The sequence below is a fragment of the Olea europaea genome, chromosome 15 (assembly GCF_002742605.1).
Source record: "Olea europaea var. sylvestris chromosome 15, O_europaea_v1, whole genome shotgun sequence".
In the NCBI taxonomy this organism is placed as follows: Eukaryota; Viridiplantae; Streptophyta; class Magnoliopsida; order Lamiales; family Oleaceae; genus Olea; species Olea europaea.
Genome location: NC_036251.1, coordinates 24,972,093 through 24,987,512, shown reverse-complemented (window position 1 = coordinate 24,987,512; position 15,420 = coordinate 24,972,093). Strand labels below are relative to the sequence as shown.

General features: G+C 32.1%; 1 protein-coding gene across 2 annotated transcripts; it reads right to left on the bottom strand.

Moving 5' to 3' along the window:
* Window positions 1–11,117: 11,117 nt before the first annotated feature.
* Window positions 11,118–12,417, bottom strand: LOC111410601 (cyclin-dependent kinase inhibitor 7-like). Of its 2 annotated transcripts, none has more exons than XM_023041026.1 (4): window positions 12,087–12,417; window positions 11,908–11,948; window positions 11,605–11,802; window positions 11,118–11,508 (listed from the first exon to the last, which is right to left on the bottom strand). In XM_023041026.1, exons 1-4 carry the CDS (start codon window positions 12,300–12,302, stop codon window positions 11,433–11,435), a joined length of 531 nt encoding a protein of 176 aa, XP_022896794.1. In that variant the 5' UTR covers window positions 12,303–12,417; the 3' UTR covers window positions 11,118–11,432. The 2 variants fall into 2 exon arrangements, with proteins under 2 accessions (XP_022896794.1, XP_022896795.1); XM_023041027.1 differs by having other exon boundaries at window positions 11,605–11,799.
* Between the last annotated feature and the right edge of the window lie 3,003 nt (window positions 12,418–15,420).

The following is a 15,420-nucleotide window of genomic DNA, read 5'->3' as shown; positions in this document are numbered from 1 at the left end:
GCTAATTAAATAATTGATTAATATGATTAATTAATTATTTAATTGTTCCGATCCATTTGTCTAAAAGAGTTTAGACGACCTTAATTACTAGAAACTTGAAACATATTTGCATATAATATTAGATTTTATATAAGAATACATTTATGTGATAAATACATTATTAGTGGATGATTATGGACTCGACCATATGGATGTGTTGAATTGTTGATTTTTATTCTTATCGTTTTATGGGCCTGCGGGCTCTTAATTATTTTGGGCATGCGAGCCCGTTATTATTGTTATTACTTTGGGCCTGTGAGCTCTTGATCATTTTGGACCTGCCAGTCCGTTATTATTATTGTTGCTATAGGTCTGTGAGTCCAATTTCATTTAGGTCTGCGTGCCAACTAGTATGGGATACATGTTGCAATTGGACTAATTGAAGAAACAAGAAGGGGAGGAGACCATGGAGATGGCGCATTAATACTGATCTGTGTAATACCCCCTAGGAATTGACCAACTAGTCTTCCTTATGGCTCAGGAAGACTAGATAGTAAAATTCATAATCGTCCACGCTATTATATATATATATATATTTATTTATTTATTTATTTGCATAGTAACTGTATAATAAAATATATATTATTGTTACGATGAGACCTTTGAATGCAAAATCCCTCCATAAAATATTAAGTCACATTTATAATCGCCTTCCACCATTATAGTTAAAAACCAGAGTCCCAAATCGTTTCAACTTGTTGAGTACACTCAAGGCTGATCCATTAGGGATATGTTTGACACTATGAAATATTTGATATTTCTGAATGACAGGTTTGACTTAACAAAAATTTATCATTTGTTGAGTACACTCAAAGAGATAAATTTTAGAGGCATGTTAAGTTAACGCATAAGATGTGTGAAAACAAAGAGTTGTTAGTTGAATGATCTGAGAGTTGTATGGAGATACAATTGATAATAGTATCTACCCAAATGTTATATTAAAACTTGTTGAGTACACTCAAAGTCTTAATATAATATATGAGATCCCAGTCCACTGGGAGTCAAGTATGGATTCCATAAATTTATGTAAGAGGGTCATAAATTTGTATTAAACAGTGGGAGCATAATTAATTTAATAAAAATCCATGTTAAATTAATTGATACATTTTATATTTTATTCTTTTTTTTTCATCATTTATATTTATTGAATCGTGAGTAACTATATGTATTTGAGAGGCATATTCAATGCCAACAACCAAATTAAATCTTCTTGATTGGCACTGCAATTTGAGAATTGTTCTCAAATATGAGAAAGTTAGTTGTCCTTAAGTAGCCATTTTCCAGAGACATCTGGTGATGACTCGATTAAGGAAGAGGTGGCTGCTATAATGAACGCAGTGATGACAATAGTACTGCAATGTATGTAATACCTGCAACTATGTCACCTGAGTTACAAAAGCAACTTGAGAGTATAGATGTTAGCACATAATTCTTCATTACAAAGAGTTGTATGATAATAAGCATGTGTGGAAGGATATAAGACTTTCAAACAACTATACCGATGCAAAGTGACAAAAGAATTTTCAGTCAATTCTCATGAACTGAAGATGATTAACATGAGAAGTGTCTCAACTGAGTTTAATCATCAACTATGAACAAGTATTGACTTAGCTCTGCAATCTCTGTCATAGAGTTTTTCATTCTAATTTTGAATTATGATATGAATAAACTCGAATGCATACTCATTAAGTTGCTTGACATGCTTAGGACTGTTAAACCCTTTATCAAAGTTGGTAGTGGGCAAACCATTGATTCCTTTAAGGGTATTAAGAGAAAATTTAAAGGGATTTTGGGAAAGCACCCAATATGGTTAAGATAGTCTAAACGAAGGACAATACCAAATATAATGACCCTTGGTTTCATTATAGAATGAAAGGTCATTGGAAAGAATATTGAGTGGCTTACATCTACTTCATGAGTTCTCTTAGGTATTTGATACCAGATGTAGATCTCATATTTATACAAATATGGAGAAACTAAATAAGAAGTAAATCACTGTGAAAGGGAGAAGTTGCCCTACACGTTGGAGATGAGCAAAGGTTGCTGCATTGCCTGTAGGAATATACTTCTTACCCTTGCTTTTTGTTTTAGTATTGGAATTAGAGAAATGTCGCTTTATACCAACCATAGTTGGAATATTAAAATGAATTTCATGTTAAGACATGAACTATTTTAATGTTAAGGACAATGGTTGTTCTTGTTTATCTTGATAAAGATCTTAATGGTTATGGTAAATTACAAAACGACGTTTATATTCTTTAATACTAAGGATTCTATAATGAGTATAGAAATTATAAGGCATAAATGCGATAATATAATTATTATCAAAATCTGATATGACAGACTTTGTCATATAGATGAAATGCAATTCCAAAGTTACATAAAGATGTATACTTGGAATTAATTGATTTTGACAAGTACAAATTATGCATGTCTGGCACAATAACCAAATCTTCTTTTACTTGAAAAGAAGAAACGTCAACATAATTACTGGTCTAATGCATAGTGATGCATATAGATTCATGTCAATTGATGTCAGGTAATGTTTCTCTTATTTCATCAATGATCATGTATACTTGATGAAACTCGAACATGAAACTCTTGAAAAGTTCAAGGGATTCAAATTAGAAGTAGAGAAACAAATAGATAAAGATACACTCACATTAAGATTCGATCGAGTGAGAATTTCTTAAAGATAAAATTTAGATTATCTAAGAGAGAATAAGATTCTCTTGCAGTGAACTCCTCCATATACACTGCAGCCTAGTGATGTATCCAAAAGGAGGAATCGTTAATTATTAGATTTAGTGCGATTAATAACAAGTCATGCACTCCCAAAATTGTTTTTGGGGTCATGCGTTGTTTGCAGTGTGCAACATACTAAATCATGTCCCATAATTTAGTTAACAGAACTCCATACGAGTTATGGAAAGGCAATAGTCTCAATTTATCTTATATGAAAACTTGGGGCCATGGCGCTTATTTGAAGCGCCTTGAATTGGATAAGTTTGACACTAAATTTGATAAATACGTATTTGTGGAGATATTCAAAACAAACATTTGAATATAAATTCTATTATCATGAAGAAAGACTTCATCTCACGACATATCGTCTTTTTGGAGAAAATATATACTCTAAGGGAGGACAGTGGAAGCAAAATTGAACTTGAAAAGTTCAAGAGTCCACAGATATAGTTAACCAAGTAGATAAATCCGAGTTTGATCTTATATCTGATATGGGACATATTCTTGATCAAGAAGTAAAGACTCTTGAGGACATGTCAGCTCTATGTGAATCTAATAGGATCATTCGGCCTTCAAGAAGGTGCGAATCCATGATTACTAATCAGGTATTACTGATCGAGGATAATGAACCTGCTAGTTGCACCAAAATAAAGTCAAGTGTTGACTTAAAAGAGACAGTAAGAGGCCATGAAACTCGAGATGAAATCGATGTATGTGAACAAGGTTTGGACCTTGGTCAAGCTTCTTGATGGAATAAAATCCATAAGTTTTTGTAAATAGTTTACAAGGAAAATATCGATATGGATGTGAATATCCATGTATACAAAGCAAGGCTAGAAGCAAAGGTTAAGTGTTGACCTTGGTGAAACCTTTCTCCTGTAGCCTTGCTTAAGTCCATTCGGGTTTTGTTTGCAACAGTTGGATATTGTGACTATAGGTTAAGAGAAGTCTCTTGAAACTGAAATCTTAGATTTGATGGAAAAGTCAAAGTGCTTGATTTTATCAAATTTGAAAACGAATTATGTGTTTACAAGAAGATGTGGGAGCATTGTCGTATTCCTAATATTATAGAAAACGACGTCCTTATGTTTCAATCGTTGAAATGAAGGTTGTCAAATGATTTATTCATGAACGATATGGGAGAAGCAACTTGATCTATAGAGATAAATTTAGAAAATTGCCTAATTCATCCAAATTTACATAAATGAAATATTAAGAAGATTTCATATAGAAAAACTGGTTTACTCTTAAGCGGTATGTTGGAAAGGTTCCGAAAGTGAAGCAACCGTTGATTCAATAGTAGAAATCTAATACATGATTACTTCAGAAGTAGCAAAGAGTTGCAATATGGATCATGATGTTCATAAATGAACTTTGAGTAGTTCCTGATATTATTGATCATATATCATTGTATTGTGATAACAATAGAGCCATTGCGAAAACGAAGGAACTAAGGTCTTATCGATGATCAAAACTTGTATTAAGGCGGTATAATCCCATCGGAGAAATAATACATAAAAATGACGTAAAGAGAAGAACAAATTTCCACATTTAAAAATATTACAGATTCACTGACAAAGAGTTGTCATAGCATAAACATGATCGTCATGTAAACTTATTATATTGGATACATAAGTGATTGGATCTAGTGCAAGTGGGATTTTGTAAGTATTATGCCATAGGTCCAATCAACTTTGGACATAAATACTTTTGATATGTGATTAATGTAATTTAATGGCAAATCTACTATTTAATCAATAGACAATTAAATAAATAATAGAGTCCGTAGGTTCAAATCTTCATAATTTGTTAATCACAAGGAGTTGTGATTGTGAGATAACAAATTACATCTAATTGAATCTTAAATCATCCGTGATCGTAAGTAATAACGAGATACGGATATCATTATTACGGATAGACCATCACGTATGGCATTTTTTTACTTATGAAGTAAATAGCTGATCTCATAAGTTAAAGCGTGATGACACTTAAATGAACACGTGAATATTTTGTTATAGAACAAAACATTAGAGACCCGTCGAGAGATTCCACATGGATAACTATTTGAGTGTCAGTGGTTAATCTCTAACGTTCGATCGTGGGATTGGTCCTTTTGACTTGAGGTCGTCATAGTACCTTATATGAGGACGGTCATGCTTTGAAGGTGTTGGATGTTGCTCTGCCAATGGCTGCTAATACGGCATCGTTCGAGTATGTCAATAATCATATGAAGGTTGTGGATAACCATTAGATGATTCGTCACTCTTAGATAATAAGAGATTATGATTTGCATTTCATTCAATTAAGTCGATAACGAAATCCTTGGCCATGGTGTACTCGTAAGTCAAAAAGAAGTTTTCGACTTATATTGACTTAATAGTAGAGTGAAAGATATGATCGATAATCGAGATTGACACACTTCCATATCTCGTAATTGATCGGATCATATTGACGAAAGGATTATAATTTCACGCTAAACGAACGAGTTTGATTTTGTCATACCACGTGACATTTTCCGTCACATGCATTGTCCTGACACATTGCTAGATGTCAATCTGGGATGGCGAGTGTGAATTGATGATAAATTAAAAGGGTGTTTTAATTTATCAATTTTAATTAGATCAAAATAATATTTCACGTCGTTAGGCATCGTGATCGGGAACCTGATGGATCGCACACAAAAGAGAATTGGAAGATTGCAATTTGTCAATTAATTTATTTAACAATCGTTGGATAAATTAATTAATTGGATTGGTTATTTATAGGCTCGAATTAATTATTTGGATTAATTAATTCACAGACTGGATTTAATTAAATGGATTAATTAAATATTGGACCAGATCGGGCCAGGCCAGGCCCGTTTGGGCTTATATAAATATATGGCTAGGGTTTTCAATCCATATGGTCTTTCTCATAATCATTCTTGTTAGCACAAGAAGAGAAAACACTGGTAGCTGCAAGCTTATTCTTTGTGTGGATCTCTGTTGGAGGCTGGACAATTGGACAGCTGTGGATGGCGAATCAATATTACAAGAAGAAAAAAGAAAATTAAAAAGGTTTGCAGAATTTTTTAAAGATACAATTTTTATCACAATTTCTATCTAAATACAAAGGGATTCTCGGTGAGAATCGAAATAATTTTAATTTTCGTTGTGCATGTATAAGTAAATTTCCAACAGTATTAGACTCATTAAACCTACCAACAAACATGTAGAAAGATGCCCACTGTAATTTCAACAAATCATTTACCTCTTCCTCAATTGCTGTAAAACCTTTATTGACACACATAATTTGCAATGTACCAATTCCCCAAATTTTAGAATTTTTTTCCAGAAAATGCCAGCATCGAGTAAATCTTATCGGAGATTCTCTTTCTTCAGCGTTGCTGTCGAGGACAATAATTTCGAACAGATGATCTTGAGCATTCAGAGCTGAAATTAAAGGCTGACAGGGAAGTTTATAGATCAGGTGATCTAGTAACTATTACTATTGAAGTTAAAAACCCAACAATTGAATGTTCTCTTTTGATTCTATGGATGCTGTGAAGTTTCATATTCTAAAATTTGAAGTTCATAGAATTGTGGCTAAATTATTTTTCTATTCTGGAAGTTTGAAATTTTGATTCATCAATTGGTGCGAGAAAATTGGTGAAGGTGAGATTTTATCAGTGAAGATGGTTGAAATTATGGAAGGTGAGAGAAGTTGTAAAAATTGATGGCCTGAATTTTGTTAACACATCTTTTGTCAACCAACTTTATAAGTAAACTTTGTACAAGTAAAATTATTGTTATTTTAAGGAGTGATAATGTGAGAGAAAATATCCTAAATTATCCGTAAATGATTCAATAATTTAGAATATATATTATTTTTAAGGTTATAAAAATATGGTTCATGACCTGATATTTGAAAGATTTTTTACAAGTTTGATAGTTTTGAAAGTGTATTCTAAAAATATGGTAATTATGAATTGTTCCCCAAGAAAAATGACAACAATAAAGTCAGCCATACGATCTTAGGATATGACGAAGTGATTAATTTTCAACTGTGGAGTATAAAAGGCATTTCTCAAAAAATACAACTCTTTTATTGTTGCTAATCTGGATGGACGGACGTATGACAATTCCTGATTAGCTCTTATGTGTTCACTTAGATTGTGCTTTTTTAAGTGAATGATGGACCGTTGGATTCCATTTACGGCAGAGATTAAAACACATCACTATGAGACTCTTGGATTGGAGGTCACTTTTCTTTTTGTTAGTCTCTAGATTTTTCTAGTCTCTCTCTCTTCTAGACTCTCATTCTTCTTCTCTTGGTTTCTTCAATCTTTGATTTTTTATGAGCTGTCTAACCAAAATATTGGTTGAATCTGTGTGATTCATGTTGCTACAGTAATCCGCCCTGAAATAGTGGTTGATTTGGTGTCTGTAGTGTTTGCCAGAAAGTTTTGTTTATGTTTTTTGTTAGATCTTGAGATTTAAGAGATCAATTTGTGGATTGATAACTTAGTCTAAGTCTGATTGAGCTTTTCAGATTAGTACTCTCTCTTTCGGACGGTTTTCGTGTGCTTAGTAATCGAGTTAATCTTTGAGCCCCCAGATTAGGTGATTGCCGAATCGGGTGAACAATTTTGTGGTGTTCTTTTATATTTTCTTGCACTGTAGTTGTCTTATTTTGTTGTTTTTATTAATCGCGTGAGAAAAGAACCCTGACATCAACAATTTACTGTCTAATATAAAAATTAATCCCATCTTGTAAACTTCGCAAAATAATATCAATTAATTATATGGCAAAAGAAAAAAAGAAAAATCTAGAAAGCACTGAATTCATCATAATCAGTTTCGTAAAGGGGGAGAAAGTTTGTAATGTATAGAAACTGGGTTAAAGTGTTAAGACCTCAACTAATTAATTTAATTAGTAACATTCTTTTGCTTGATATTAATAAACAAATAATGCAGCAGATCCAAAGCACATTGGAACTCAGTTGACGGCCATTTCATCCCTGCACCACTAAGCCCACGTTTGTTCTCATTTTTTTAAGAATGAGAATGAAAAAAATAGTTGTTACTGGCCTCACACAAGAGATAGAAATTCAAATTTGGTGGCTTGATGTGATAGATGACGATCATATTTTTCATTTTAATGAGGAAAGAATGGAAACCAAACAGGGGTTAATCTACTAGTTTATTACTACTCATCTCCCATCCATATTAATCTAATTTTTATAATATGCTACTCAGCGACATACTTATACATGAAATTATTGCTACAATTACTGGTCATTATTGTTCACAAATTCTTTCTAAAATCTTGTTTTCTTGTATGGTCGTATTTAGCTTTGTTAATTATTGCATGTCAAATATTATTTAATTTAATTTTCTTTGTACTATATATCCACTGCAACGTATCAATTCATCTATAGTTAACCATGAATGCTATCTATCGTGTTCCGTAGCATTTTGAAATGTTATTATATGTAGTGTTATTAAAAGTCGCACCTCTATTATAACGTTTTGGGAATGCTATTATAAAGTGTTGTAAAAACTTTTAATTAGAATTCCGTAATCATCATTGTTTTAATATTTATAGCATTTTTTTTTAGTTTTTTATTTGATAGCAGTTTTTCTTTATAATTTTGATTTTAATAACGTTTAGTTTAACAAGTAGATATTTGAGTGGGATCCACCCACGTGAAAGGGTGAACACCCTTAGATACGAGAAATTATGTACCACTAGAATTATTCTTAATTTAATTGTCACGGTAACATCTTCAATAGCATTCTTTTATGTTGTCAAATGTGGTTCAATTTACAATGCCTTTTAGATTTTTCTGTGATAAATAAGCTCGTTTAAGACTTAAGTATGAGTTGTTTGACAAAAATTTTGATAAAAGTCGAAGAGCTTATAAAATGTATAATTGAATTAACCGTTAACTTTGATCTCAACTTTTCATCAATTTTTAAACTTTCGACAAACAAACACTTAATTTCTCATTTACTCGTCAATAATTTTGAACGTATAATATACTACAACCGTCTCTAGAAAAAAGAGATCACATAAAATTATTTTCAAGATCTCGTAAAATGATTTGCAAATCCATTGGATAATTAGATCAAATTAACTACTCTTTAACACCATTATTTAGCAATAATTAATTTTTTCAATCTACAAGTAGTACAAACATTACTAGTTTCAATAAATAACATCCCTCATTTATAAAAGCAGCTTTTTTTTTTTTTTCTTAATCCTGTTTAAAATCAACATTTATTAAAATCTACTAAAAATCTGATATTTTAATTGATCCAAACACGGCTAATCTGAATTTTAATTGAACCAAACAAGGCTTTGTATCACTCACATGTAAAATGTATGATAAAGTGTAGTGTCTGATCCATAACCAGTAGCTGTTTTAACAATCATTCGAACCAGTGGCCACAAATTTGCAGCCAGTGCTCATGTTTCCATAAAAGTAGAAACCTGAATTGCACTTTACAAATTTCTTCCCCTATGAAAAATGGAAGAAGAAAACCCTTTATTAATCTCCTAAAAATCAACTTTTCACCTTTGAATAATTATCAATGGATTATCTGTTGATAAAAGTATTAAACTTTTGATTACAAAAATCACAAATAAAATTTTCGTTGATAAAAGTGGTAGCTCTCCACCAACTGATATTTCGTGTCTAATGTCATTGTTTAATATACGTATAATTTATTAACAACATTTTCAAAGGTGATATAACTCTTTTTATTATTATTATTAAAATTGTGTCAACCTTTCACCTACGGATTTTTCGTGCGTGAAGAGTAGTTCATATTTTTAATGAAATTGCTGTTGCTAATATTAATCAATTTTAATAATTAAAAATTTTCAAACATTCTCATATGGAATATTCGTAGGTGAAGGATAATTATTATTTAAAATTAAAAAAATAGCCACTTCACCAATGGAAATTCAGTGGGTGAAGATTAATTCATATTCCCTACGAAAAATCCGTTGATGATATTAACCATTTTTAATAATTAAAACTTCAATCATTCACATACTAAATATACATATTTGAAGGGTAATAACATATAAATAATTATTTATACAATAGTACAATACACTACAGTCAAATTAAGGGTACGATACACAACAGTCCAACCAAAGGTATTCTTATCCTACATCAAAAATTCACAACAAAATTTTTGGAGTTGTCCTCTATAAATTTGTGATCCAATAAGTGGTTAAATAACTTTTTAGACCTTTTAATTCATTTGGCTTAAAGTTACAATTTTATAATTATTAAATAAATATTAATAACAATAATAGAAAATAAATAAATAAATTTTTTTGCCATGCCTGGCATCTATATAGCTATTTACAACATTGATTTTTACCAATTATAATGATAGACATTTAGCAATGGAAAGTTGGTTGATAATGAATAAAAACTTTATCAATGGAAATTTTGTTGGTAAAAGGTTCACACTTTACCAACGAAAAAATCGATGATAAAATGTTTACTCTTTACCTAAGACACGGTCTGTTGATTACCATTAACAACCCTCAAAGTAACAACGAATTTGTGGTGGTTACTATTTATTTGGTAAGAGTAATAGCAATGGATATCATGCTTTCAGGAATGAAAAATCCGTGTCCCAAGCTTTTTTTATTTTTTTATCCTTTTTTTCTTTTGCATTTAGTAAGCATTTTTATACAGATTTCGTGGACTGTAGGTGAAACGTTGGAAAGAGAGACGTCAAGCCATATGAACAACACAAACAATTGAGTTACAGATTAATCAGAACGCGACCTTGAACAATCAAATAACTAGGTAAAGCCACAAGGCATGGTACTTATCAAGAAAACAAAGTGACGTAAATTATCTTGTAATCGACAATATGAAGGACAACCACGATCAAGACAGAACAAAAACAGGATCAAGTATGGGGAACAAATTTCAAAAGTTAACCAAAGACAAATGCATACAAATAAACAAAACTACAAGTCTCATGGCTATCAATTTTTGGGCCGGTTATTGTACAGTTTTCCTTCAATCATTTACACAAATTTCAAAGAAAGATGCTACAGATCCAGGATAGAAAACAGGGGGCCGCCTGTCGAAAAGCAATTGAATAGTTTGATATTTTTTTAAAAACACGTACAATCAAAAACATCCAAATCAGCCAGTTTTCTTGATTCCTGTCTTTAATCCTGTCCAAGGAGTTTAATTGAATTTGAAATGCAAAAGACAATAATTCACATGATCCCATGATGTATGTATGTAAATTATACACACACAAACACGTGGGTGTGTGTGTTCATGCCCATACTGATCTCCATGCAAGCAAGAACAAGGAAAAACTTCCCTTCCAAATGGAAAAATACAAAAAAGTGGCTACAAAAGACAATATTTAAACTGCTAAATTCAACAACTCAACTCTTTTCTGAAAGTGGAATCCACATTGGAAATAGAGTGAAGTCAGAAATATTGTACTAAGAAGAAAATTTAGGAACTCTACTTCCTTTATATATGGAAATTGCTGTACACACCTAAGAAATTAAAATGCCCTCTTCAACAAGTAAAATTTAGCTCCAACAACAAAATCAGGAGAGAAAAGAATGGGGAATCTAATCAAAGGATAACTTGTTATCTAGATCTTCATTCATGGCAGTAAATTACAAGCTTCCCATTTGTACCTTCCGTTCAAAGGAACATCCATAGCTATATCATAGTTGTACCTGAGATTGTTGAAACTAAATCGTTAATCATGGAACTCAAAGTGAAGGTGTATGATCTCATATCACGCGCTCAGTGTAATGATTGTATAAACTCACTTTTCAGCGAATCGTTTTTGCTCGTACTTTTCCGAAGCTGAAAAGAACTCCTCCAATTCCTCCGCCGATGCCATCTTTCCGGCTGCCGGTTTATGAGCAGTAACAGTCTTCGACAACTTTTTTATTAACGTTGATGATGAATCAATTAACACTTGCTCTGAATCTCCACATAGCTTGCTTGTTGGAGTTGTCTCTCTACTGGAAAACCAAAAACCAAAAGAATTTAGTTCAAAACTCAAATCAATACACTCGCATATAGAAGATGAAACATTCAATACTTGCTGCGGAGTTTAGTTCATTTACCTGAAAATGGACTTGGAAATTTCAGTTTTAAAATCAATATTCTGAAACATAAATAAACAAATAAAAACGAATTAAAATCATCAATTGATGAAGATTGAGAAGCGAAAACATTAGAGAAATCTAAATTCACATCTGAAACATAGTTTGAAATTTTTTTAACATCAGATCTATGATCTCACTTTCTCTTTTTCATGCTTAGTGCAGACGGATATCCCAGACGCCTCATGCGATACTGAATTCTCCAGAAAACTCACGTCGTCAAAGTACTGAATTTCGAGCTCAGAGTACAACTTCCTTTTCTTACTTGAACTCAACTGCTGCATGACCTCCTCCTCCTCCTCCATAGCCCTACTCCGTACAGTCACTCTTTCACTACTTCTAAGGTACTCCTCCATCTCTCTCTCTCTACCTTTACATTCATGTAGCTGTGTATATATATTTCTATCGCAGAAGCATGTTATGCATGTGTATGTATGTATAGATCAAAAGCGTCTGTAAAGGTAAAGCTGAAACGGCACACACTCTTTTTCTTTCTATATATACACATAGTAGTTAAAAAATCAGTTGAAAGCGTGGTAGGGGTAAAATGGGAAATTGCAAGGTTTGGATTTGATCCGACGGTGGAAATTAAATGAGGCAGTTAACAAGGCATGTGGTCCTGACATGGTTAACGGTGACAGGCACATGGCAATGCCGTTACTAGGGATCTGGACGAATCATGAGATGAGAATGATCGCTCAAATAATTACGAATCAACAACTGACACGTTTTGTCCATCTGCTGTAGCCGGTACTCTCACCGGGACCTCTCTACTTAGCTCCAATTCTATATGAATTTTAATTTAAATCAAAATTAATAATTAATTATAATCACATATCTTTATGAAATTCAAAACTATTCAACCGCATATTTAATTAAAAATTACTAAAGATCTTTATGAGCATTTACAATCGTGGTATAAAATAAGTCTAAATTGTGATTTAGATTTTTAAAGTGATCGGAAACCTATCCAATATGAAGACCCAAAGGAAATGCAAATTGTATTTTTCGGCGGAAACTAAGAAAATGTAAATTTACATATTGTTTTACGTCTAAAAGTGGCAAAATTTGAATTTAGATCTTCCTATTTGAGTAAAATTCAAATTTAGATCAATCGGAATGAAAATGAAAATACAAAAGTGATTTTAAAGAACCCAATTTTATACTATTATTGAAGATGCTCTGATTTCCATATTTATCTCCCGTAGTCAGTTTGACGGCTTCCAGCAATTTAGGTTCACTTAAATGTCTGCGTATAATTTGATATCATGGATCGAGACTATGTCAATTTTTTTTTTTTTTTTTTGAATTGAATTGAATTAAGTGCATCGCACACTTAATAGTTGCGTGAATCTTGCATTCATACCATATACTTGTATACGCATCATCAATTATCTTTGAGAATTGAGATGCTAAATTGTTATGGGGTTATGATGATACTAAACTCTAGACTATCATCGTTTTTAAGATAATGTTGAACCATCTCATTTAAAGATTTAAATATTGATTGAGAAAGTGACATTTTAAATATATCGATATCTTGTGGGAGGCTTTGTAACCATTAACAACCCATTTTTATTTATTTATTATTATTATTATTTTTTTTTTCTTTTCCTTTCAATTGGCTAAACTTCCAAAAGGAGAAAGACATGTAGTGTGTGGAATGGCAACATCCAAATAAAGGGTTCTATTTTAATTTCTTGATTTGATGATATATGTAGTGTACTTGAACACTGATATGTTAGTCATATTTTCCTTTTTCTTGGCCTATGTGCTTAGGATTCTGTTTCCTTGATTTAAATGAGAAGATATAATTTCAGATACAGGCCCCAGTTTGCAATTAGCCAACATCTTCTTTAAATAGAAGTTTCGTACGTGCAGCACAAGGTGCATTATATTAATCCTCGTCCTCCTTTAAATTTTAAAATTTGATTTAACTATGCATATTATAACATACTAAACATGTCAATGAAGATTCTCAAAATATTAACCACATTTAAACTTAAAAGTAAGAGTATGATAGATATTCACATAAAGGTGTTAAGTGGAGAGAGCTGCTCGACGGCTCGTCCCAATAATGAGTCAACCAGTAAATTTCTTATGTGAGTAGCTCGTCAGATCGATGAGCCTGCTCTCGTCATAGGAGAGTGAAAATACAATTTTAAGTATTAATTCCCTTATCAAGCCTTTTCGTCGAGATAGTCCAGTGTTATTCAAGTTTCTATTGCAAGCCTAAGCATCCAGAAATAGTCGTAAAAAAGTGTCAATCCATCCGAGGAGGGAAAAGAAGTAGTAGAAGAGCTGCTCACTGCTTAGCTTTCAATTCGCCTGTGACCATTAAATGAAATGTGAATAATGTGTCCTCCATTTTAGTATCCTCCACTGACCTTCTTTTGTAGATAGAATCTTCGAAAAAATTGACGAGTCAAGGGGTGAGTCAAGCCCAAATTTGATGAAACGAGCCAGCTTGCACTTGACTTGCCACATAGACTAGCTCAATCCAGCTCGTGTGGTCAGTTGAGCTGAGTTCGACACTAGGAGCGTTAAGTGGCTCAACTTGATCTATTTAACACCCTTATATCTAGTTTGATTAAACTTAAAGTTAGCTTTAAGCAATTTATATTGAAATCGAAATTGGGGCAGGTTGGCAAACTCTTTAATGGAAAGTTAAAACATAGATTCCATAATACAGCTCCTGCAGTACTATTATTGAAATAAAACACTTCTGTGCAATAAATTTGATCATTTTCCATTAGCAATTCTTGTCTAACATAACATCCACGTGAATCTGTTTCTAAATAATTATTGTCTGTTACAACTTATGAAGGTGGATATTGATCAAACAAGCATCCAATGTCATGATCATGGCATGTTTGGTAAGAACGACGTTACAACAAAAACATAATTTAACACAATTATTATATTGCACAACGTGAAGTTGATGCATCTTGTTGAAACCATGTTAGAAACGACCACATTTACAAATTTAAGTTTTTATCGTAAGATATGTCCCGTCCTGCTTATTGTCGTCCCGATTAGCCAGTGGAATATATTAATTATATGTTAATTTCCATATTTGAAGTGACTGAACCTGAATCCAAAACTTCATATACATTCAGTCACTTAGTTTTACTATTTGAACAACTAAGATAAGTTGAACCAAGCATTAAATATATCGTATTATTTGCAGTGTAACACTGCCTTCAACTTTCATTACTCATATATCTGAAAGAGATGTAATACTATTAATGGTAACATTACAGCACAATGATCACGGAGCAGTGAGAAAATTAAATAAATGGACAAGATGTAATTAATACGAGTACTAAGACATGTTGAAAATAATTGATTCTTACCCGTTACCTAGGTCAGGTATTTAAATTTCACCAATATTTTAACTGCTCATAACTTTAATAGACGATGAAATTGTACATCAACACCGTGTAATATTTATATGCATGGAGAGGAAGTAGG

Coding starts and splice junctions, on each gene's coding strand:
- LOC111410601 (XM_023041026.1), bottom strand. CDS start 12,302: ATGGAGGAGTACCTTAGAAGTAGTGAAAGAGTGACTGTACGGAGTAGG. Junction 11,949..12,086: donor CTAAGCATGAAAAAGAGAAA/GTGAGATCATAG, acceptor TTTATGTTTCAG/AATATTGATTTTAAAACTGA. Junction 11,803..11,907: donor ATTTCCAAGTCCATTTTCAG/GTAAATGAACTA, acceptor TTGGTTTTCCAG/TAGAGAGACAACTCCAACAA.